This window comes from Lobosporangium transversale (assembly GCF_002105155.1).
Source record: "Lobosporangium transversale strain NRRL 3116 chromosome Unknown BCR41scaffold_2, whole genome shotgun sequence".
Lineage (NCBI taxonomy): Eukaryota > Fungi > Mortierellomycota > Mortierellomycetes > Mortierellales > Mortierellaceae > Lobosporangium > Lobosporangium transversale.
In genome coordinates, this window is record NW_019028980.1 from 1,722,640 (window position 1) to 1,744,749 (window position 22,110).

Genomic DNA, 22,110 nt, shown 5'->3' on the forward strand with positions numbered 1-22,110 from the left:
TCTCATGCAAAACCTCAACTCATGCCCATGAAATTTACTGAAAACGAGCTTCAGGCATTTCGCCTCGTCAACTTGGACGGGTCAAAAAGCTCAGTACCGCATATCCAATATATTGAGGCTCGATTCGACCGCCAGACTCAACAGCACCTCATCTTCTGGAGCGATATTACATCTGCTTATAAAGATGCAGTCCATATAAAGAAAGGAATCGTAACCTTATCCTTTCTCATGGACGACAACTATGAATAGTGAGAATAATGACAATAGTATATGACCATCAAGGTCGCTTCTCATATTCTGGTATTAATCGCTTTGATGATGGATATTATTTGATGAAAACTATACCATTTTAATACCCTAACGATAGTATAAAACCGCTTCGAATCCGCGCAGAACTTTGCAGCACACTGGACATAGTTATTTCTCCTCAAGGAGGTGATTCAAGTGAGCTGTATCCGGCATCAACAATGAAGCAAGGAGCAAAAAAGGAAAAAAACTACCGCAGCAGAGCCGTGTCAAACGACCATTTCTAGTCCTGCCAAAATTGGTGACAGTGATAATCGCAAATGCCTCCAGGCAGAGATAAATGCTACTCTATTTGGAAAACAGGGTGGTCCAACCTCTTCACCAGTAGCTGAGATCCATTCAGAGGCCATTCCAAGTTATGAAGCCACAATTTCGACAAGACCAGCTGTTGAGGAACTTGTAGAACCAGTGGCGGCATCGCTTCGTAGAGAGGTCCTACTAAGTGGCGCCGCTACTCAAGCCAATCTAGCCGATACGTGCCTTGAGGCTGAAGGAGGCTCACCTGATTATCCAAAAGCTATTGATTGGTAGCTCAAGGCAGCCAAGCAAGGAAACGCTGCAGCACAAAGTAATCTAGGCTACATGTACTACCATGGCAAAGGAGTCCTCAGTGCCTATCCGAAAGCCAGAGGTTGGTATCTCAGGGCAGCCGCTCACGGCATCACCACCGCTCAGAATAACGTAGGCTATATATACTCTCTCGGAAAAGGAGTTGCACATGATTATCTTAAAGCTGTTGAATGGTATCAAAAAGCAGCCAACCAAGGAGATGCCACCGCTCAAAGTAACCTAGGTTACATGTACCTTGTGGGAAAAGGGGCTCCACAAGATTATTCAAAAGCCATCGACTGCTACCTCAAGGCAGCCAACCAAGGAAATTCCGCTGCTCGGACTAACCTAGGCTATATGTACGAACACGGCAAAGGGTATCCACAGGACTACTCGAAAGCTATCGAGTGGTATCTCAAGGCAGCTGATCAAGGAAATGCCACCGCACAGACTAATCTAGGCAACATGTACCATCATGGTAGAGGAGTTTCACAGAACTATCCGAAAGCCTTTGATTGGTATCTCAAGGCAGCAGAGCAAGGATATGCTGATGCTCAGTTCTTTGTCGGCTCTATGTACCGAGATGGAAAGGGCATCCCTAAAGACCATGATAAAGCAAAACAACAATAGCAAAAAAAAAAAAAAAAAAAAAAAAAAAAAACAACGGAACAAATGCTGGACCTGTTCAAGCGTCCATGGCTCTTAGATGTTTTTAATCTAAAGTGCTGCTAGGTATCGCACTTATTTATAATTATGATAGAAAATTGGTATTCACTATCGTTCACTTGCCTTGATGATCAAACTAATGACCATTGCAACTATTCCTTCAACCATAAGGTATAAGACCATTAGGTCGAGAAAGCAACAAAGCCTTACGTAAAGTCATACAAGTCCTGTTTTTCCATTTCCTCTATTCTGCGCGATTTGGATTTATGAATTCTAGGAAAAAAAAAAAAAAAAAATACTCGGCATTTTATTATAGTCCCAAGCTTTGTTGCCCAACTGAAAATTATTGCTATGCTTTCAAATGTGTAAAGTTAGCCTTTTAGGTAATTTACTCTCTTTATTAAAGTTGATGGATGGACTCCTTGTTTATCGTGAAATGCATCCAACATTGTATACCTTGAGTGTCCCTTCAAGTCCTCTAAGGATAGATGTTTAGGCTTTGAGAGTGCAAATTGCACATTTCTACTGCCTCTTAAAACTATATGCCTTATATCAATATGATACTTCTGATAGATCTCTGCTCTGCCATCTGCATCCGATGTAATTACTTCACCCAAAGCAGTTGCTCTAGGCGTCTCTTGCTTTCTGTATCTGTTTTGTCTCTCATGGTGAGTATGGTAGAGGGCACGCTCTCCAGATACTGGGCCTTACCATGGACAAAAGTTTGAGAGAATTTTTCAGACTGAGGACTGGAATGAATCATCCCTTCAATAAAACCTTCATTAGAAGCATGTTATTCGTTTCACTCGCTGCTTTAAGCTTTGGGGTTAACATATACTCAGGCCCATGCGACAACGATGGCGATGGTGCGGCTGCTGTTGTAGTAAGGCTGGTTATCCTAGTGCCGGGATATTTAGGGTTTACTGTTCTTAACATGGATTGCGAAGCCGGCCACTTCCGGCTACTGTGATAATAAAATAAATGCACATACATACGAAAGCAGTAATATCGGCGAAAGTTATCAAGCACTCGACTTGACTCGTGCGGCTATACGTGAGGAAACATCACGCTAATTGCGGATGATTTGAAGATTTTTCACCCCAATGGGCCTCTTGCTGCTTGGGGTCTTACTTGCTTTTTAGAATAGTCAAGACAGTGGTTTACTTATTTATTCGTCCGTTAGCTGCGCGTGTTTTGTTTTTACTTTCGCTGTTCGTCTCGAAATAGCGCGTACGAGGAAAAAAGGAGAGTAGCGAAGAGGGGACGTGCCATTTTTTCTTATACATGGACTTTGCGACAACCTTCGGTTCTCTCTTCTTTCTCTTACTTTTGCCATCCTCCCATATAAAACCACGATCAATGACAATGACATCCACTGAAAAAAAGTTCCAGGCATTTCGCCTCGCCACCTCGAATGGGTCAACTCTAACATCAGATATCCAATTTATTGAGGCTCGGTTTAACCATAGGACGCAGCAGTACATCATCCTGTGGAGCGATGTTGTATCTGCTTATAGAGATGCAATTCATATAAAAGATGGAAAGGTAATCCTTTCCTTTCTCGCGGACGATAAGTTTAACTAGTAAGAATAATAACAATTAAGCGCTACGATCGCCCCTCACATTGTGACATGACATTAACCGTTCTGATGTTGATGATATTTGATGCAACTCAACCATTTCAATATTGTAAAACTGCATGTAGTATAAAACCTCTTCAAATCCGTGCAGAAGTTAACACCATACTGAATATAGTTATATCCCAGGCAGGTAATTCAAGAGAACCATACCCAGATCCAGCAATAACTCAAGGAGTAATAAAGGGAAAAGCAGCTGCAGCATATATGTGTGAAGTGACCAATCTTAGTTCTGTCTAAATAGATTACAGCTATGACTGCAAAGGCCTCAAGACAGAGGCGAACGCTCTATTCGAAGAACAGGATGCCACGCCTTCCTCAACAGTTGCTGGACGCCACTCAGAGACTGCTCCAAGTTATGAGTCTGCGATTTCAACACTATCAATTGTTACAGAGAGTGCAGAGTCGATAGCAGCGCCGCATGGTTGGGAGGCTCGGCGAGATCCCGCTACTCAACCCAGAGGTGGCTCACCGGATTATTCGAAAGCTAAAGACTGGTATCTAAAGGCTGCCGCCCAAGGAAATGCCGCCGCTCAAAGTAGTCTAGGCTACATGTACTACTATGGTAATGGGGTCCCACAGAGCTACCAAAATGCTCGCGAATGGTATCGCCGTGCAGCCAGTCAAGGATATGCTGAGGCTCAGACCGCTCTAGCCTTCATATACGAACAGGGTAAAGGAGTTATACAGAGCTATCGGGATGCTGTCACCTGGTATCTCAAAGCAGCCGACCAAGGAAATGCCACCGCTCAGAATAATCTAGGCTACATGTACTCTCATGCCGAAGGAGTTTTGCAGGACTATCCAACAGCTGTCAATTGGTATTCCAAGGCAGCTAATCAAGGAGATGCCACCGCTCAGGGCAACCTAGGCTATATGTACCTTGAGGCCAAAGGGGTTCCACAGGATTATTCGAAAGCCATTGAGTGGTTTCTCAAGGCATCCAACCAAGGAAATACCTGTGCTCAGACTAGTCTAGGCCACATGTACGAACATGGCAATGGATTTGCACAGAACTATTCGAAAGCTATCGAGTGGTATCTCAAGGCATCCAACCAAGGGAATGCCTCTGCCCAGAATAACCTGGGCAACTTGTATTCTCAGGGAAAAGGAACTTCACAGGATTATTCGGAAGCCTTTGGTTGGTATCTCAAGGAAGCTGACCAAGGATATGCTGATGCTCAGTTCACTATTGGTTCCATGTATCGAGATGGAAAGGGTGTCCCTGAAAATAATAATAAGCCAAAGAAATAATAGTAAAGAAGTTGCAGAGTAAGTTGATGCTGATGCCAAGTAAAGTTGGGCCAGTTCAAGCACTCACGGCTCTTGAATGTATTGAATTTAAAGCGCTGTTAAGCACACCATCATTTTCAGAGCAACGTCAGATTTTAATATCCATTACTGTCCGTTTGTCTTGATGATCAAACAATGACCATTGTAACTATGAGGCCGCTAGGTCTAGAAAGCGACAACAACTCATGGAAAGGCTACTTTCCTTCATCTTGTGCGATTTGAATACGATGGCATGCCTATTGGTTATGCATTTGCATGACAAAATTAAAAACAGAGTGAACAATTGAGCGTGGACCGCGTCCAACGTCATGTTAACTACTTTAAAGAACCAATTACTAAAATCGCTCAATCGGGTCGTTATGACCTTTTTTTGCAGCATCAGCTCAAGAACGTAGCCCAAGGAGATTTTGAATAACAACAATGCGTTTCGTAAAATTTAATGCCTTTTTAATTTTACGGCAACAGACAGACTATCCGTGCTATAATTGTTCGTACAAAGGGTTGTGTGCTGTTATAAGCTCTAATATTGCTACTGCCCTTGCACTCCTAATCCTTCTCCCTTCTTTGTGCACTCGTAAACTCGCAATTCTTTTTTCACTTGACTAAGTCAGCAAGCTTTTGTGCAACCTCTTTTTCACTCAGTCCATCCAAGAGAACTTTCTTCTCCTGGCCGTGCTCTAATGAAGAAAAAAGAAGAAAAGTCCGTGTGCATATTTAGTTTTATGAATCATTATAACTGATTTTGAACGACTCCACATACGGTGAAACATTGTAAGTTCATTAAATGAGCTAAATGGGCTAAATGGGCTAAATGGGTTTATGTTTCCCTTCATTGATCCAAAATTCTAGAGTAAAAAAAAAAGGATGGCGAGCAAGTTGCCTCGGATCAAATACTCTTCATCTATCGAATGTTTGTTTCTCCAACTGTCCTGTCCTGTCCTGTCCTGTCCTGTCATATCCTGTTCTATTCCTGTGTATTTTCTTTTTTTTTTTTTTTTTTTTTTTTTTCATAAAGACGTTTTGTAAATGATATACTAAATTAAAAATTAATTTGATCAAATTACCGAAGCGAGCAAAGATCTTGGCCTCTGTACCCTTGGCCTCACGAATAAGAATAGGGAGATTAGGATTGGCAGCTTTGACAGCATTGTAGTTAGAGGCAACAAATTGCCTACAAATTGATAAAAAAAAAGACATTTTTTTCGAATCGACTTCAGTACTTTTTCTTTTTTTTTTTTCTTTTTCTTTTTTTTTCGGAAGCTTATGGCGAGTTATCCATGATTAAACCATGTCGACGAATTATTATAAGAAAGTTCCCATAACTAATCAATAGATTGATGATCTCCACCTCTAATCCTTTAGACTAGACTTGATTCCGGCACTGTCCTGATTAGTCAAGAGTCCGGAATAACCTCCTTTTCTTTCCTCTGAGCTGTTGTTTCTCTATCCTAATGCCCTGCATTAAACTAAATCAGAGATGCAAATTTTTGAAGGTAACTTCGGGATCCATTCTTTTTTTTTGTTCCTTCCTCTTTGTAAGGTCGGATCCGACCTCCTCTAATAAAGGAAAAAAAAAAAAAAAAAAAAAAAAAAAAAAAAATGAAGGTGGGCATTAATTTACCTGAGCCCATTGCTGGCAGGTGATGTCTGACACAGGTGAACACGAAGTTCCTTGAGGCTTTTTGTGAAGGCAGACATTTGATTATGAGAAAATAGAAGGAGTGTGAATGTGTGATGAGCGAGAAATCTGAGGAGCTCGGGGTAAATCCTAAGGAATCCGTAGATTTGTATCTGAAACTACGTCACACGGTGGTTACTAACCACGTGATTAGTAAACCAGGCTCCTGTGTGTGAGGAAAAAAAAAAAAAAAAAAAAAAAAAAATGGTCAAAGCGGAAACAAATGGATACCTAAGGTGTTGTACTCGATTGTGATCATCGTTGTACTCGGTTGTGATCATCGTTGTCCTCGCAAGGGCCCCGTAAAAATTAACTCATTCAATATTGACTAATATGAACAAAAACCACATCCAATAAAGCAAATCTTCCTTCAGCTCATCATTGAGAAATAAGCCAACACGGCATCTTTAAGACTACTACTTGTCCACCATTGCTTCTACCATCAACTTTGATGTCTGTCCCTATGCCTTTTTTTTTTTAATGTATGAGTTAGCATATAATTCGAAGCTGGAGTGTAGGTGCTATGAGCTCAAGAGGAAAGAAGAATAAAGAATGTTGGATCACTGCATGGTATATTTATATGGAACATTACACACAAACCCCCTTTTTGCGTGCTGCAGCTGTAATCTGTGCGACTAAAATAGGTGTGGCGCTTTTGCATGGGCTTCTGGAGGCAAAACAGAGCTATTTAATGGAAGAGCTACAACTCATTTTAAAAAAATAACCAACATGCACAGGAATCATCCAGGGACGATATGCAGCTTTTTTTAATATGCGAGTATGCGAGCAAACGGTTATTCAGGATGCTCTTTGTAACGATGCCAACGCTCTCTTGCTTATCATGATCTTCCTACTTTTTTTATTTTGCATCAGGCACTTTATTCTTATCGAACAGCAGTAATATCCATAGCAATCTCTTAATTATTCACAAATGCATCCTACAACACGACGAAGATCCTCGCTCCTGATCGAAAAGACAGACACACATATCGAAGCTTCCTCCATCCGCTTAGATGGGCAAATAAGATGTAAAGCTTTTTTTTTCCTTCTTTCGTTGCCTCCTGATTTTCTTTTTTACCTGCGCACTGATAATAAAAGAAGGACTGTGGTTTACAGAAAAGTTCCTCATGGCCTTTCCGTTGAATGCTCTCCTCTTCGTGTTCTGCCATTCCACCTTTCCTTTTTCCCTCCCTCTCTCTCTCCTCCTCTTTCTCTTTCTCTCTCTACCCCTTCTCATTTCATCGATCTGGCATCGCTAGAGGTAGGGCTGGGTAAAATATTTCTACTCCTTCCTTTTTTTTCATCATCATCCTTGCCTTCTTTCCTCATCTCCTTCAATATATATAACCGCGCGCGGAATATGTTTATAGGGGAGACAGAAATCGAGAAAGAGAAGAGCTCATGGATATAGGACGAGAGCGAACCAAAGCAGGTCGGGTAGACTAGCCCCCCGATACAACCATGCAGTCATGTCGCTCCAATCTGTGCTCTTTTCTTTTTTTTTTGCTTTTTTTCTTTCTTTCTTTCTTTCTTTCATTTCCGTATGGTTTATCACCCTAACCCTTTCCCTCTTCCTTGCTACATCCATGCTCTAGCTAAAGCATTACTTCGCTTTTTATCCTGATCTTTAGGGTGCCTTTTTCTTCAGTCGACCGTCGACTACACTTGTATTTGTATACCCCTAACTCGGCTATCCTCAATCACTCCTTGTACTTTTATGCCCTCTCCATCTAATACCAAAACCATTTTTCCCTTTCTCGCCCACCAAGCCGCAATACGGAGAATATCATTAAAACTCTTCGTACACCTCAACCTTGAACCTTGGAACGCCCATTTTCTTTTTTATTTCATCAGATTTTACCACCAACTGTTCCCCTCGTGTCAGGTACGAGATGATATGAAGGCCTTCACTGGATAAGATACATCAGTTGCAGTCATTCATTTGCTAAATGCAGGTCCCACCCTCTTTTTTTTTTTTGCTGTTGTTGTTGTTTTTCACAGCCATGTCGCTTCAACGTTTTAGATCCAATTCTTCGTCCTTAGTATTAGATGCTCCGTCATCGCCCACCTCCTTCTCGTCCAACGTCCCCCAACTAGACGACATATCTATCCTAACTCGATGCGAGCCCATTAATGTACCACTGCCCTCTTCACCAAACTGGTCACACGAGAGACTGTTCCAAGACCCTAGTCCTTTATCTAATAGCTCACGGCTATCCTTGTCCCCAATGGTTGGTGCAGCCGGAGTCATGAAAAAGCTACTAAAGATGCGGCGAGGCTATACCAATAGTACTGGCGGGATAGGTGTGGGGCTAGCAGGTGCTCCATTGAGCCCAACGGCAATGCCATCTTTTGTTATTGTTGGTGGCCAGGGCGCGATGGCTGCAGGCTCTACGGTTTATGATGTTGATCTATTTCAGTCCCTCCCTCCTTCACCCCGCCATCCTCCTTTCATGGCGGCCTTGAGCGCAACTCATAGCTCCATAAGTCCCTCTAGCCCTAAGAGCCCCACATTCCCTCACTTTATGCTCACACGTTTCACTGGGCGCGACCATCGCCCACCACCTATGCAAATATCGAGTCCTCTTATGACGCCCATACGAAGTCGGTCCCCTCTAGGTTTAAGTGGCAGTGACTCCATTCATGAGCCCCCAGCTATATTACCCACGAGAAATAACAGAAAGAAGTTGAACAGGCGATCACTTTCTGCAGATAGTCTGTGGGCAGCAAAAGGTCAAAGACCTCCTATGGAGCGCAGCATTGGTTCGGATGGTTCTATCGAGAGGGCTTCTCGCCAATGGAAAGGCCGCATATTGGAAGCAATAGCCGATGATGACGATGGTGATGGTGATAGCAAGCAGAGTGTCGAAAGTGGCTTATTGTCAGCACAGACTCGCCATAAAAAGCAGCTGCAGGATCAAAATGATCCTGAGCTTGATTTCTATAAAAATCCTGTAGACTTTTTAAAAATGCACCATAATCTCAATACAATCCCAGAAATCTGGCCCAGCAGAAGTAAGCGGGAATCGAGTGTTCCATTCAGGCGCCAAAGTGAATCTTCTTTATTAAGTAGGGTCCTTGAAATGAAAAACAACCATTCTGAAACTCTCAGTACCAAGGATCTTGTACCAGACTCTACTCAAGGGGACGACGACGAAGTAAACCCTTTTGGTCCAGGTAGCTGTTGGAAAGATTTAGATCCCTCTTCATGTCCTACAGAGTTGGATGTAGATGCTGAGTATCGCTCTCTTCTTTCCTCAGTCGACATCATGCTGGTCCCAACAATCTCATCACCGACCAAGTTTTACGATTGTCCCAAGAGTCGACAACTGGTCAGGACCTACCTGACGGCTGGAGAACGTGAATTCGATGAGGTGGTCGAATATGGGTTCCCATCCAATGCCGTTATTGAGGATAGAGATGGGAGGGTCAAGGATTGCAGATTCCTTACCCTGAGGCTTACTTTGACTCCTTGGCATGCACGAGCAGATGAATCCAAGCTCTACGGCCCAGGAGATGCTGAGAAACACATGGCACTCAAGGAGTTGGTTAACAGATTTTTTTTAAGGACATCATCATTATTGTCTTCTTCCCCGCCTCGTGCAACATCTGACCAAAAACACCCTACTGGAAAGGGACGCAAGTCCCCTGCACTAACGTTATCAGACAACTCCAACTCACATTCACAACCAACTATGCATTCAGCTGCACCTAACCATGCTCGTTCGACACAGGAAGTGCATCCATTCGACAACATACACACAGCGTCTCCGTCTTTGTCTCTATCCTTGTCTTCGCCCTTATCTTTATCTTTTCCCTCGTCCATGTCAACGGTGAACCATACAGAAGAGCCTGAATCAAACCCTTTGTCTCCAACAACCCCAACTGCATACAGTGGAAAGCAAACTATGAGCAGTTCACCACCCAAGAATACTGTTAGGAACAGGACCACATCTATGCCTCGAAAAGACAAAGGATTCCGTATTCTAGACCCTTCTGCCTCACCAACAATCCGAAGCGTGCGGTCAACAGGGCTTTTGAGTAACAGAGATCCAGCAGAGCTCTACTGCACCTCACCCCCTTCAACCCCTTCTCCGACTTCACCAAAGTATGGCGGATACATTCATTTACTCCAACAACCGCTTACACCTCCACGGAAGGGCTCTCTCTCTGCCTTTTCTCTCCCTTTAAATATAAATGCATCCAATCATTTGAATGCAGTGCCAGCAACAGCTACAGCGACCCTTGCGCATGAAGACTACCAGACTGCACTTGCCCCCGTTATCCCGCCGCGCCGCAAAGCCTCCTCACCCACCATTCTATCAAATGAGGCTGAAATACATCAACATCGTCCTTTAAAGGTCGATGCAGTCCCTGTTCGTGTAGGATCTGCACGGTCTAGAACGGCCCCTGCGCTCTTTACCACTGCAGCAGTAAAAGCGAATGCAACACAATCCCAATCACCATCGCACGCACATTTTCGATCTCTACAGGCGGTTACTACTACCAATACTACTGGAACTACTGCATCAGTAACGACAGGAACAACGACTCTTCCAATCCCTATTCCTGGGGCGAGAAATAGTGTTAGGGCTAGTACCAGCACTATTGGCAGATATCCTCATCAGCAATTATTTATAAATGGAATGGTAGATGTGGATAGGCATAATTCATCTGTGACTACGACTTCAACTACGGGTTCAAGGATCCCAAGAGCATCCTCAAAAAAGAGGTTGAATCGCTCAGCGAGCAGTGCAAACAATATCAAGAGCACAATGGAGGTTGCTACTCGACGACCTATTATAATGTCAACTTCAACTTTAACTTCATCCGCAGCATCATCTCCAACGTCTATATCCACATCTACATCCCCACAGGGGTATGAGAATCCTCTAGTGACATCTAAAAAGATAAGAACAAGGACAAACTCAAATTCGAACACAAACATACAAACAAGAACAAGAACAAGAATCAGAACATCATCACAAGAGTGCAGTGCTGCTTCATCCATCCATCCTCTTCACACGAATAATGATCATAATATTAATAATAATAAGAAAAATAATAATAGCAACAGCAACAGCCATGTCAATGCTGCTCCAGATGCACATCATCATCTATGTATTCAACGAACTCAGTATATCCCAACTGTCAGTACTCATTGACGCTAGACACTAGATACTAATGCTTTTTTAAAAAAAACCCCCCTGTAATGAATTCTCTTCAAATATTATAAAAATAAATGTCCATTTATTCAACATAGAGTGATTGCCACTCGTGCTCGTTATAATCATAGAAGAGTAAATGGAGTATAAAATGCATGATGGATGGAATCGTATGTTGGTCATACAAAACTGATGCAAAAGAAAGCTCTTTGGCCGGGAATTGAACCCGGGTCTTCCGCGTGACAGGCGGAGATACTGACCACTATACTACCAAAGAATTTCTTGTTGGGAAGTCTTCAAATAAATACTACTTTAACTAGACGAATTAGTATTCTATAAGTGCATAAGGTAAATTTGTCACGTGGATTCCTGAATATATGGAATGATCATGCAAATGAATTAATCTATTTGACAACCCGGGTTGTCACTCTTATTTGACAACCCCCCCCTTAATTATTTTTCTCAATTTTTTTTCTTTGCGTGACAACCCGGGGTTGTCAAATAGTAAAATATCTAATTTGACAACCCCAAGCTCACTATTATTTGATAACCCTTTTTTATTGGCAAGATTATTATGTGAAAATCGTTTCTATTGCTATCCCTCAGCAACATGAAATCCCTCCAGCAATCTAAAAGCTTCCATCAAATAACAAACTTTTTTTTTTTGGTTACGAGGTGTTGTTTTTTTATTACAACTGATTTCTAAAACAAGGGTTTGCTTTTATAGAAAATGTGCCTATACGGGTAACATGCACTAAGGGGTTTTTTTTGGATAAATAAGCATGCATAAATTCGGAGTGGTTATGCGACGCTTGATGGCGCATGCGTAAGACGCGGAAAGGAAAAAAAAGAGAGACAGAAGAAGCTATAACCACAGTCATGATAATGGAGTGTTGCCACCATTTTAGAAATCCAGCTGAGAAAGGTCCTCCATAAGTACAAGAGGGTGAAGACTTGTCATGTGACAGGTTGAAAAAGACAATTTTTCTTCTTTTTTTGACAACCCGGGTTGTCAAATAACAAAAAAGTGAAAATTGAAGACCTGGGTTGCCAAATAAGCCGGTGTGACTGCTAAATTAGGGAGGGGTTGTCAAATAAGAGTGACAACCCGGGTTGTCAAATAGATTCACCCCATGCAAATGACCCTGTGGGGCCTAATTAATAGGGCAGCCCATTTATAAATTCTATTTCTAATAAATCTCATGACCTTGTGGGCCCCAGTTAATAAAAAAAAACCCTTGTGGGGCCTAATTATCAAATGCTAGGTAAGTGCGAGAGAACTTTAAGAATTTAGATCCTACATGACCTCGTGGGTCCTTGAGAATTTCTTCTTGTTATGCTTGTGAAGTAATTGGCCACAATATATATTTACATGTATCAGTCAACATGTTATATCTATCAATTTAATCGTCATTGATAAATGGGTAAGCACAGTTATCTTTACACTTTAATGTTTAGAATCATTGATTATTTAACAATAGGACCTTTCGAGCAGATCGAGGGTATGAGTATTTATAAGGATATATATAAAAGTGCCTGACTCAGGCGTTTCTGGTTTTTTAAGCCCCCTTGGGAAGTGGACAACGGAAAAAACTTTGTGCAGTGAAAACTGTGCCAACCAACATGGTCTCATGTTTGCGGTCAATAGCTGCCACCGTGCTTGTCGAGATGAAATGTCCATCATCAGCTAGTACAGTTTCAATGAGATATTTAGGTGCGGTAGATGAAGTCTCTGGGTTCTTGTACATTCTTACGACTTTGGATGGCCCGATGATAGGTTTTCCGGGCTCAGGAGAGACCAAAACTATCTTGTAGGGCTGGACATGGCCCGCAACAAAGATATCACCAGACACAGGGTCATATGAAGGATTATCAACGTAGAAGTCAAACTTGACAAACTCTTCTTGGCTAAGTGTGTGGTCTGCTTGAGGCTTGAGCACATGCATGCCAGCACCATGGCAGGCTGAGAGGAAGATAAGCGAATTGTCTTTGTTGCTAGTCATACCATTGGCACTTGCGACGCCTGTAAAGGCAACGAATGTCTTCTCAGGTGAATAGTAGATCACATTACTCCATTGGCGTCGAAGCAGCTCTTTTTTTTTTTGAGGAAAAAGAGAAGTATATATAACAGCAAAATTAGGAGAAACATTTTAACATTGCCAATGTTACTTAAAAAAAGAGGATAATTAGTCTACCTTCAACACGTCTTATGGGGCCAGTTAGATACTTATGGTCATTGGAAACATAAAATTCGCGAGGCCCCAATGCAACAATGTCATTTGGAGTGCGAATGAGCTCATGCTGGATAGTCTCCTTGTACTGGACGGCCTTGTCACCAATAGAGTACTCGAGTACCTCAACGACGCTTCCGGTACGGCGATGGTTGATGGCAAAAATGGTGAGGTCTGTCGCAGATCGCTCATGGATCCCTAATCCATGGAACACACGATCAGCTCCCTCAGGAAAGCCAACCAAGTCCATTACTTGATGCTTTCCAGACTACACATTGAATCAGGAGAGGAGAATAGAAGAATAAAAAAAAATAGAAAAGAAAAAATAAGAGCATGTAAGCATAAAGATAAAGGATAAACTAAAATCTGCCATATGCAACAATAAATAGGGCTTACAGGGATGTCATAGATCACAAACACATCTTGGAAAGCATTCTCTGTCGAAGAATTAAATTTGTCAATAGGTGGATACCAGCCCTTTCGAGCCTCTGCGTTTCCACAGGTTGTAAACGCAAGACTAGAGGCATGATGGATATGAATGTCCTCACAGGCTTCAAGACCTTCAAGAGGCTTGCAACCCTCTGTGTTGAATGGTTGTATGTCACCCAGGAGAACACCACTATCAACCACTAGGTCTTTGATTAAGTTGTAACTCAAGGCAGCAATGAGAACTATGACCAATAGGAGATCTCGGAAGAGAGTTTTGACACTGAATCCACCTGTGGCCTTTGGAGAGGTAGGCTTAGTGTGTGTTTGCGGAGTAGCCGAAGTCTTGGCGTTATTCTTGGCCATTGTGTGGAGCAAAGTTGTTGTTTTTATTTCTTTCAAATGAAGATGAGATCTGAATTGAGAAATGGAGGAATGAATGGGGTGCTATTTAAGCTGTAAAAATAAGCTACGCAGTTACGCGCCTCAGTATCGAAAAAAGTACTTAATAAATTTTGCATTAATAATACCTATGAAACAACAGCCTTTCCTATTGTCTTAGAGTTGCCACCGAAGACGTGTTTTAAATCTTAGGCGTCCTTGCTTTCACAAAGAACGAAATTATTAATCACAATAAGTTCTATGACCCTGGAAGGTCCTTATTATCAAAAAAAAAAAAAAAAAAAAAAAAAAGACAGGATTTGTAATCCTTATAATTCGTAAAGATCTCTTCTTTTCTCTGTACACCAGTGTTTTGTTAACAGCCCGCTGAAGTGCCCCTTGTTGAGATTTTTTATATTTTAAAGAAGATTTCAATTCAAACTTCCCTCCACTTTCTATTCAATAATCATTCAATTAGCAATATGGTTATCTGAGTGCAAGTTAATTGGAGGAAAACTTGAGTTGAAATCTTTAAGCCAATAGTTATCTCTAAAATATAAGGAAACTCAACAAGGACACTTCATCAGGCTGTTAACAAAACATTGGTGTAATTGGGCGAGTTCGAGCGGACCTATAAACAGTGATCTGCATTGGAAGAAGCGAAGCGGCTGTGATTTTGCAGACCAAGCACGCCTGCTTCAGTAGGGTTGTTTTATTTATCAGTCAGCTTGAGCGAGTGCTCTGCCATGCACAGCTACCTTAGACATCTCGAGTATCAATATAGGATGGAAAATACACACAAATGAGTTCTGGATATGTACATCTTAAAAAGAGATGCCTGCCAAAGTCATCCTTGATTGCTTCCTTCACGAAAAAAAAGTAGTGAAATGGCGTGCTTGCTGCAAATAGGGGAACAAGGTTTTCGTGCTACAGAAAACCAAACCAATTGAATGTCACAACAGCATTTTTTTCTTTTTTCATTGTCATCCGTTGACAAATGCTGTACTGTACATAAACAGGCTTATAGTAGTATATAATGTTCTTGATATGTCTTTGATAACAACTTCAATAAAACCCCATGGGTGTGGTTGTGGACCAATAACTTATCTCACTTACTTGACTGCCTTTGGTAATTAGGGACACAAGGTCATGAGAGTTTACTAGAAATAGGGCTCTATTGCCCTATCATTAGGGGCGCGGGCAAAGCAGTTTTTAATCGACCACACATTGCCATACTAGCATTGTATAACATCCTATCTTTTTTTGATAACATCCCGTGACGTCATGCAGAATTCATTATTAATACTGTACATTATGTTCATAAGCCACGTTAGCATGAGTGGTAACCCTTGAGGCAATGCTCCTGGTGCCTGGACTATCTGTCTGCCCGCCTATCTAGTGTTTATCACACGCCTTTTTTTTTTTAAAAAAAAAAAAAAAAAAAAAAAAAAAAAAGTCTCCCTAAACGAAATTTGCCATAAACTGATAAACTACACTAACACGCGGAACTGAATGTTTTACTTTTTTTTTCTACTTTTACTTTAATCTCCTAGGGGACTTGCCGCATCATCATGGATGTTGACTGCATGATACCCTTTGACTTTGGTAGAAGAGCTGCAACTAGGAGAATATGATCTTGTATTGTTATTGTAGTATTGGTAAGAAAAGTATACCTAGCCATTTGCTCAGTTCTAGAAGTGAAAATCGGAAAAATCAATCTTTTTGCTTTCTATTAGCTATGACCCGCTTGTATAAAAGCTCATGCTCCATAGATGCTTCAATGCATGTACTGTAGAGTAAGCTTTCTTCTTGAGGCAGATATAGAAAGCAAGAGCCGTTAAAAACCATGGATATCGACAGCGGCGACCCAGCTTTATGATCTAAGTATCAGATTTTGTAGGAGACATGGTGCTGAGCTACATACTTAAATTTCAGGTCATCAACTTTCCACCTGAAGCCAATATCAAGTTAAGAGATATCGTTCCTATTGAGTTGACTATAGTATCATAGGGAAGTACAGGTATTTTACAGTTGTCGCTTCGCTTAGCGTCATTGTAATAGGTAGTGAAGGCAAAAAGTGATTTATTAAACTATAATATTATTATTATAAGCCTTTTTAAAGACTTAAGACTATATATGTACTTTGATAATCATAGTATTCGATAGTTCGGGATCTGAAGTACCTTTCGCAAGCAGGGAATTGCTGGTTAGTATGCCAAATGAAGAATAAAATGCAAAACATTTTCCATATGGTTTTTAGTGACTCTTGCTTTCCATATCTGTCTCAAGAAGAAAGCTTACTCTACAGTACATGCATTGAAGCATCTATGGAGCATGAGCTTTTATACAAGCGGGTCATAGCTAATAGAAAGCAAAAAGATTGATTTTTCCGATTTTCACTTCTAGAACTGAGCAAATGGCTAGGTATACTTTTCTTACCAATACTACAATAACAATACAAGATCATATTCTCCTAGTTGCAGCTCTTCTACCAAAGTCAAAGGGTATCATGCAGTCAACATCCATGATGATGCGGCAAGTCCCCTAGAAGATTAAAGTAAAGTAGAAAAAAAAAAGTAAAACATTCATCCAGTTTTGCATGTTAATGTACGACGGCAAAATTATTTTTAAGGACATCTAAGCAAGGACGAATGTAAAGCATAATGGAAGGAAAGAAAAAAAGAGAGACGAAGACCTTAGTCACAGTCATGGCAGTGAAGTATTGCCACCATTTTGTAGTTGTAGAGAGCATGAAACCAAACTGTGCGAAAGGTTCTCCATAAGTGCAAGATACATGTGTCAGATTGAAAGGTAATTTTCTTTATTAACAACCCGAGTTGTCAAATTACAAAAAAGATCAGAGTTGCCAAATAAGCTTGCGTGGTTGCTAAATCGAGGGGGACTGTTAAATATATTCTCCCGTACGGCAATGGATGCGCATCATAGATAATAAATCCCGTCCTTGTTATCAAAAAAAAAAAAAAAAAAAAAAAACGGTAATAGATGTGCACTGTCCAGGAGAGCAGCCCATCTATAGACTCCAGTACTTATAAGTCCACTCGGGCTCGTGAGTCCCTGTTACAAAGAAAAGGAAATGTTGATTGATTACCATTATGGCTATGGCTATGATCTTTGCGAATCATTGACAGTAAGGACCCCCTAATTTAAAAACGCGTCTTTAGTGACAACAGAATATAAAAAGTCAGGGATATTGAATGGTTGTTGTTTCACCGAAATTAAAGCAAAACTTACTAAACACTAAACTTTCTTTTTTAATACTGAGGCGAAACTTTATTTTGTAGTTAAATAGCGCCCCATTCAATTTCATTTCATCCATTCCTCCATCCAGATCTCATCTTCATTTGAAAGAAATAAAAACAACAACTTTGCTCCACATAATGGCCAAGAATAACGCCAAGACTTCGGCTACTCCGCAAACACACACTAAGCCTACCTCTCCAAAGGCCACAGGTGGATTCAGTGTCAAAACTCTCTTCCGAGATGTCGCATTGGTCACAATTCTCACTTCTGCCTTGAGCTACAACTTTATCAAAGACCTAGTGGTTGATAGTGGTGTTCTCCTGGGTGACATACAACCATTCAACACAGAGGGTTGCAAGCCTCTTGAAGGTCTTGAAGCCTGTGAGGACATTCATATCCATCATGCCTCTAGTCTTGCGTTTACAGCCTGTGGAAACGCAGAGGCTCGAAAGGGCTGGTATCCACCTATTCACAAGCTCAATACTTCGACAGAGAATGCTTTCCAAGATGTGTTTGTGATCTATGACATCCCTGTAAGCCCTATTTATTGTTGCATATGGCAGATTTTAGTTTATCCTTTATCTTTATGCTTACATGCTCTTATTTTTTCTTTTCTATTTTTTTTTATTCTTCTATTCTCCTCTCCTGATTCAATGTGTAGTCTGGAAAGCATCAAGTAATGGACTTGGTTGGCTTTCCTGAGGGAGCTGATCGTGTGTTCCATGGATTAGGGATCCATGAGCGATCTGCGACAGACCTCACCATTTTTGCCATCAACCATCGCCGTACCGGAAGCGTCGTTGAGGTACTCGAGTACTCTATTGGTGACAAGGCCGTCCAGTACAAGGAGACTATCCAGCATGAGCTCATTCGCACTCCAAATGACATTGTTGCATTGGGGCCTCGCGAATTTTATGTTTCCAATGACCATAAGCATCTAGATGGCCCCCAGAGAGTTGCTGAAGGTAAATTAGTTTTTTTTTTTTTTTTTTTTTTAAGTAACAATGACAATGTTCCTAATCTTACTGTTACATATACTTCTCTTTTTCCTCAAAAAAAAAAAAGAGCTGCTTCGACGCCAATGGAGTAATGTGATCTACTATTCACCTGAGAAGACATTCGTTGCCTTTACAGGCGTCGCAAGTGCCAATGGTATGACTAGCAACAAAGACAATTCGCTTATCTTCCTCTCAGCCTGCCATGGTGCTGGCATGCATGTGCTCAAGCCTCAAGCAGACCACACACTTAGCCAAGAAGAGTTTGTCAAGTTTGACTTCTACGTTGATAATCCTTCATATGATCCTGTGTCTGGTGATATCTTTGTTGCGGGCCATGTCCAACCCTACAGGATGGTTTCGAGCCTTGGCGTGCATGGGAAACCCATCATCGGGCCATCCAAAGTCGTAAGAATGTACAAGAACCCAGAGATTTCATCTACCGCACCTAAATATCTCATTGAAACTGTATTAGCTGATGATGGACATTTCATCTCGACAAGCACGGTGGCAGCTATTGACCGCAAACATGAGGTCATGTTGATTGGTACAGTCTTCTCTGCACAGGGCTTTTTCCGTTGTCCACTTCCCAAGGGGGCTTAAAAAGTAGAAATCTCTGAGTTATATCTATCTTTATAAAAACTCATATTCGTACTTCAATCTGCTTGAAAGGTCCTATTGTTAAATATTCAATGCCCTTAAACATAAAGTCCAAAGATAACATACATCAATGATAATTAGATTGGTAATATGTTGACATCTTGATTAAGAGGACCCACGAGTTGACATATATAATAATAACCTCATATGGATTTTCCACTACTGTCACAATTTTTTTTTTGACAACAAGGAGGTCATGTTCCACTACTCCCTTTGGTATCATCTCGGGAAATTTTTAGCCGGTCAGTGAGTCACGTGAAGAAAATCAAAATTCATACACTTATGGAATTTTATTATTTCTTTAAATAGTTGTCAATGAAAAATTACTGCTTAAGGACTGGGGGCTATACTGAATACCAGTAAGAGCCGTAATAAGACGTAAATATATAGAACACACTGAAGTGTTATACCAAGATAAAGGTCTTTATTAGTTTATGATACAATGCTATACAAGTAACTAGTGCTGAGGTTTTTTTTTTTTTAGAAAAAAGATATTTGCACGGGCCCGTACACCTCTTATTTGCACGGGGGCCGTACAAATATTTAAAAGATCTATTTGCACTGCCCCGTACACACCTTATTTACACCGCTCCCCCCGTGCAAATAAAAAAAAGTTATTTGCACGGGGGTCTTTTTTTTTATTTGTACGGGGTCTTTATTTTAGCCCTAAACACCATAACCAGGAAGCCTTCCATGACACAGGCTTAGATCTAGAGCCGCTGCCTAAGCATCAAATACTGACCAGAATATCTTATCAAGTTCGTATGTAGCTCAGAGTAGATGTTGGCATTCTTTATGCGACTGGGACTAAATACAGAATTACAAATGATTTATCTATAGTTGAAATATACTATGCAGCTTTACTTTGCACTTTTGTTGGTTGCATTGTTATGGTTCCCCGATGCTTAACGCGTGCATACATCTTAGGTATTTCCGTACACTATTAAGCACACAACGATGAATTCAGTTATTAGGAATCTCTAACGTGTAGTTTGTGTCGGTAGATGTACAAACAATCATACAATCATACTCATTTCTACGATGTATAGCGTGCCGTGTTACTACCTACTCTCTTTCTTTTCCCTTTCTGTTTATCAAATTCATCAAAATACAATGGGTAGACCTCAGCTTATTTTGTGGAATATCTATCTTCTTACCCGATATTACTTGTCTTTTGATAGTTGGTGACAGTTCGCACTCAAAACCGAACGTGCACAATCACCTATATCTCTATATCTTAGTGGCTAAAATACTTTAATAGCATAACCGTGACTAATAGTGATAGAAAAGAGACATAAATATTCTTTTCTGTTATTGAAATATGCCAGGGTCATAATAAGTAGCGAGAACGAAAGAAAGGTGTCTTTATTATGATCCAGGGATCTTCGTTAAATAAAAAGGGTAAAAACCTTAGCTATAGTAAAAACCCATATAAATGACTGCTAATCGCAATAATCCTTAGTTTTGTCTCATTACATTCCAAGTTTATTATCATAGCCAACTTACCTTGGTTCGTCTTTAGCACGCAGTATTGCATACTCAGCACATGTAGATGCTCACTGCGTCTAAAGGACCAGCTTCATATTGTACAATCACTTGAAATGGTAATGAAGAGAAGCACTGTCTTCAATCTTATTTCTTGCCGTTTTCCCTCAGCCTGTACTGCCCAAAAACTTCAGTGATTATCCACATTGCCTCATTAATAAAAGGGTAAATTTATTGAACTTTAGCTCCATATTACATACATAGTAAGTTATATCAGTTAGGTTAAAACAGTGCACCAACTAAGAAGGAGGACAAAGAGAGGGTTCTTGTCTGCCCCACGTGAGTGGTAATTTAAATCATCGTATACGCTATATGGGTCTAATGGTAGTATTTTTGTATGTCACAAATGAGCTGTTTGGCAGCTCCCACGGCGCTGCAACTTCCACCAGTAGACCCCTCTCTACTCTAGACTCACCTCCACTTATTTATATAAAGCCAGAATCATGTAGTCTGTAGGATACACGTTGCTGCTTGTAGATGAAAAAGAGACCCCGTGCAAATAACTTTTTTTTATTTGTACGGGGGGAGCAGTGTAAATAGAGGTACGGGGCAGTGCAAATAATTTTTTTTATAAGTAAAAATTTATTTGCACGGGGGCCGTACAAATAAGAGGTTTTTTTTTTTTTTTTTTTTTTTTTTGATAACAAGGACCCTCAGGGGGGCCGTACAAATAAGGGGTGTACGGGCCCGTGCAAATAACTTCATCCTTTTTTTTATAACAACCCTCACAGTAACTAGTGCTGAGGTGAATGAGGCTGCATACCTGAAGTGATATATCAAGATAAGGTAAGGAACACTTCAGGGAAGGGGGTTGCCCTGACAAGTATACTACTCAGCCATTGGGCTGCTTCACTTTATGTGCCTTAACCAGGACTCGAACCCAGCCCCTGGGCTAGACAGGGGGTGCCCTGACGAGACGGGGTGGGTTTGAGAGTACCGCTATAGGTATACCTCTGGCTCTGCCTACCAAGACGTCACTTATTATTGATGTGGCTTAAGTAATCTCTATTTAGAATATTTAATTGCAACCCTCACAACAAGAAATTCTTTGGTAGTATAGTGGTCAGTATCTCCGCCTGTCACGCGGAAGACCCGGGTTCAATTCCCGGCCAAAGAGCTTACTTTTTGCCTCCCTATTAGGCCTTGGGGAAGCAGTGAGAATAAGGTGTGGTGTGTGGGCCGTGCAAATAGTTTTTAGACATTTATACGGGGGAGAATTCTCTGTATTCCGTTGCAACATATCAAATCGACAAGAGATGACCCCTGTTTTTTGAAAGGATTAATCTATTTGGCAGCCCAGTTGCCAAACATTATTTG

General features: G+C 41.0%; 6 protein-coding genes and 2 non-coding genes across 8 annotated transcripts; 5 read left to right on the forward strand and 3 right to left on the reverse strand.

Annotated features, from left to right (window-relative positions):
* Positions 1-843: 843 nt before the first annotated feature.
* Positions 844-1,485, forward strand: BCR41DRAFT_299028 (Sel1 repeat superfamily protein; the record flags this gene model as incomplete). Its single annotated transcript, XM_022020506.1, has 1 exon — positions 844-1,485. A coding segment is annotated over one exon (642 nt), but the record flags the coding sequence as incomplete, so codon positions are not given.
* A 2,168-nt stretch (positions 1,486-3,653) lies between these two features.
* On the forward strand, positions 3,654-4,533 carry BCR41DRAFT_406740 (hypothetical protein). The gene has a single exon (XM_022029396.1). The coding sequence runs from the start codon at positions 3,711-3,713 to the stop codon at positions 4,410-4,412; it is 702 nt and encodes a 233-aa protein (XP_021886243.1). The 5' UTR covers positions 3,654-3,710; the 3' UTR covers positions 4,413-4,533.
* A 323-nt stretch (positions 4,534-4,856) lies between these two features.
* BCR41DRAFT_345511 (thioredoxin-like protein) lies at positions 4,857-6,203 on the reverse strand. The gene is made up of 3 exons (XM_022022731.1): positions 6,073-6,203; positions 5,516-5,622; positions 4,857-5,128 (listed from the first exon to the last, which is right to left on the reverse strand). The coding sequence occupies exons 1-3, from the start codon at positions 6,147-6,149 to the stop codon at positions 5,046-5,048; spliced, it is 267 nt and encodes an 88-aa protein (XP_021886244.1). The 5' UTR covers positions 6,150-6,203; the 3' UTR covers positions 4,857-5,045.
* A 1,929-nt stretch (positions 6,204-8,132) lies between these two features.
* Positions 8,133-11,337, forward strand: BCR41DRAFT_418609 (hypothetical protein; the record flags this gene model as incomplete). The annotated part of the gene is made up of 1 exon (XM_022029648.1): positions 8,133-11,337. The coding sequence occupies one exon, from the start codon at positions 8,133-8,135 to the stop codon at positions 11,292-11,294; it is 3,162 nt and encodes a 1,053-aa protein (XP_021886245.1). The 3' UTR covers positions 11,295-11,337.
* Positions 11,338-11,499: 162 nt separating this feature from the next.
* On the reverse strand, positions 11,500-11,571 carry BCR41DRAFT_t8. The gene has a single exon. It is a non-coding gene; the product is annotated as a tRNA-Asp (tRNA).
* Positions 11,572-12,731: 1,160 nt separating this feature from the next.
* Positions 12,732-14,395, reverse strand: BCR41DRAFT_345516 (Arylesterase-domain-containing protein). The gene is made up of 3 exons (XM_022022732.1): positions 13,922-14,395; positions 13,490-13,793; positions 12,732-13,386 (listed from the first exon to the last, which is right to left on the reverse strand). The coding sequence occupies exons 1-3, from the start codon at positions 14,315-14,317 to the stop codon at positions 12,854-12,856; spliced, it is 1,233 nt and encodes a 410-aa protein (XP_021886246.1). The 5' UTR covers positions 14,318-14,395; the 3' UTR covers positions 12,732-12,853.
* Positions 14,396-18,230: 3,835 nt separating this feature from the next.
* BCR41DRAFT_76270 (Arylesterase-domain-containing protein) lies at positions 18,231-19,299 on the forward strand. The gene is made up of 2 exons (XM_022031012.1): positions 18,231-18,558; positions 18,659-19,299. Exons 1-2 carry the CDS (start codon positions 18,273-18,275, stop codon positions 19,189-19,191), a joined length of 819 nt encoding a protein of 272 aa, XP_021886247.1. The 5' UTR covers positions 18,231-18,272; the 3' UTR covers positions 19,192-19,299.
* Positions 19,300-21,838: 2,539 nt separating this feature from the next.
* On the forward strand, positions 21,839-21,910 carry BCR41DRAFT_t7. The gene has a single exon. It is a non-coding gene; the product is annotated as a tRNA-Asp (tRNA).
* Positions 21,911-22,110: the final 200 nt, after the last annotated feature.

Coding starts and splice junctions, on each gene's coding strand:
- BCR41DRAFT_76270 (XM_022031012.1), top strand. CDS start 18,273: ATGGACTTGGTTGGCTTTCCTGAGGGAGCTGATCGTGTGTTCCATGGA. Junction 18,559..18,658: donor CCCCCAGAGAGTTGCTGAAG/GTAAATTAGTTT, acceptor AAAAAAAAAAAG/AGCTGCTTCGACGCCAATGG.
- BCR41DRAFT_345516 (XM_022022732.1), bottom strand. CDS start 14,317: ATGGCCAAGAATAACGCCAAGACTTCGGCTACTCCGCAAACACACACT. Junction 13,794..13,921: donor TTGTGATCTATGACATCCCT/GTAAGCCCTATT, acceptor TTCAATGTGTAG/TCTGGAAAGCATCAAGTAAT. Junction 13,387..13,489: donor CCCCATAAGACGTGTTGAAG/GTAGACTAATTA, acceptor AAAAAAAAAAAG/AGCTGCTTCGACGCCAATGG.
- BCR41DRAFT_345511 (XM_022022731.1), bottom strand. CDS start 6,149: ATGTCTGCCTTCACAAAAAGCCTCAAGGAACTTCGTGTTCACCTGTGT. Junction 5,623..6,072: donor CCTGCCAGCAATGGGCTCAG/GTAAATTAATGC, acceptor ATCAATTTGTAG/GCAATTTGTTGCCTCTAACT. Junction 5,129..5,515: donor CAAGATCTTTGCTCGCTTCG/GTAATTTGATCA, acceptor TTTCTTCATTAG/AGCACGGCCAGGAGAAGAAA.
- BCR41DRAFT_406740 (XM_022029396.1), top strand. CDS start 3,711: ATGTACTACTATGGTAATGGGGTCCCACAGAGCTACCAAAATGCTCGC.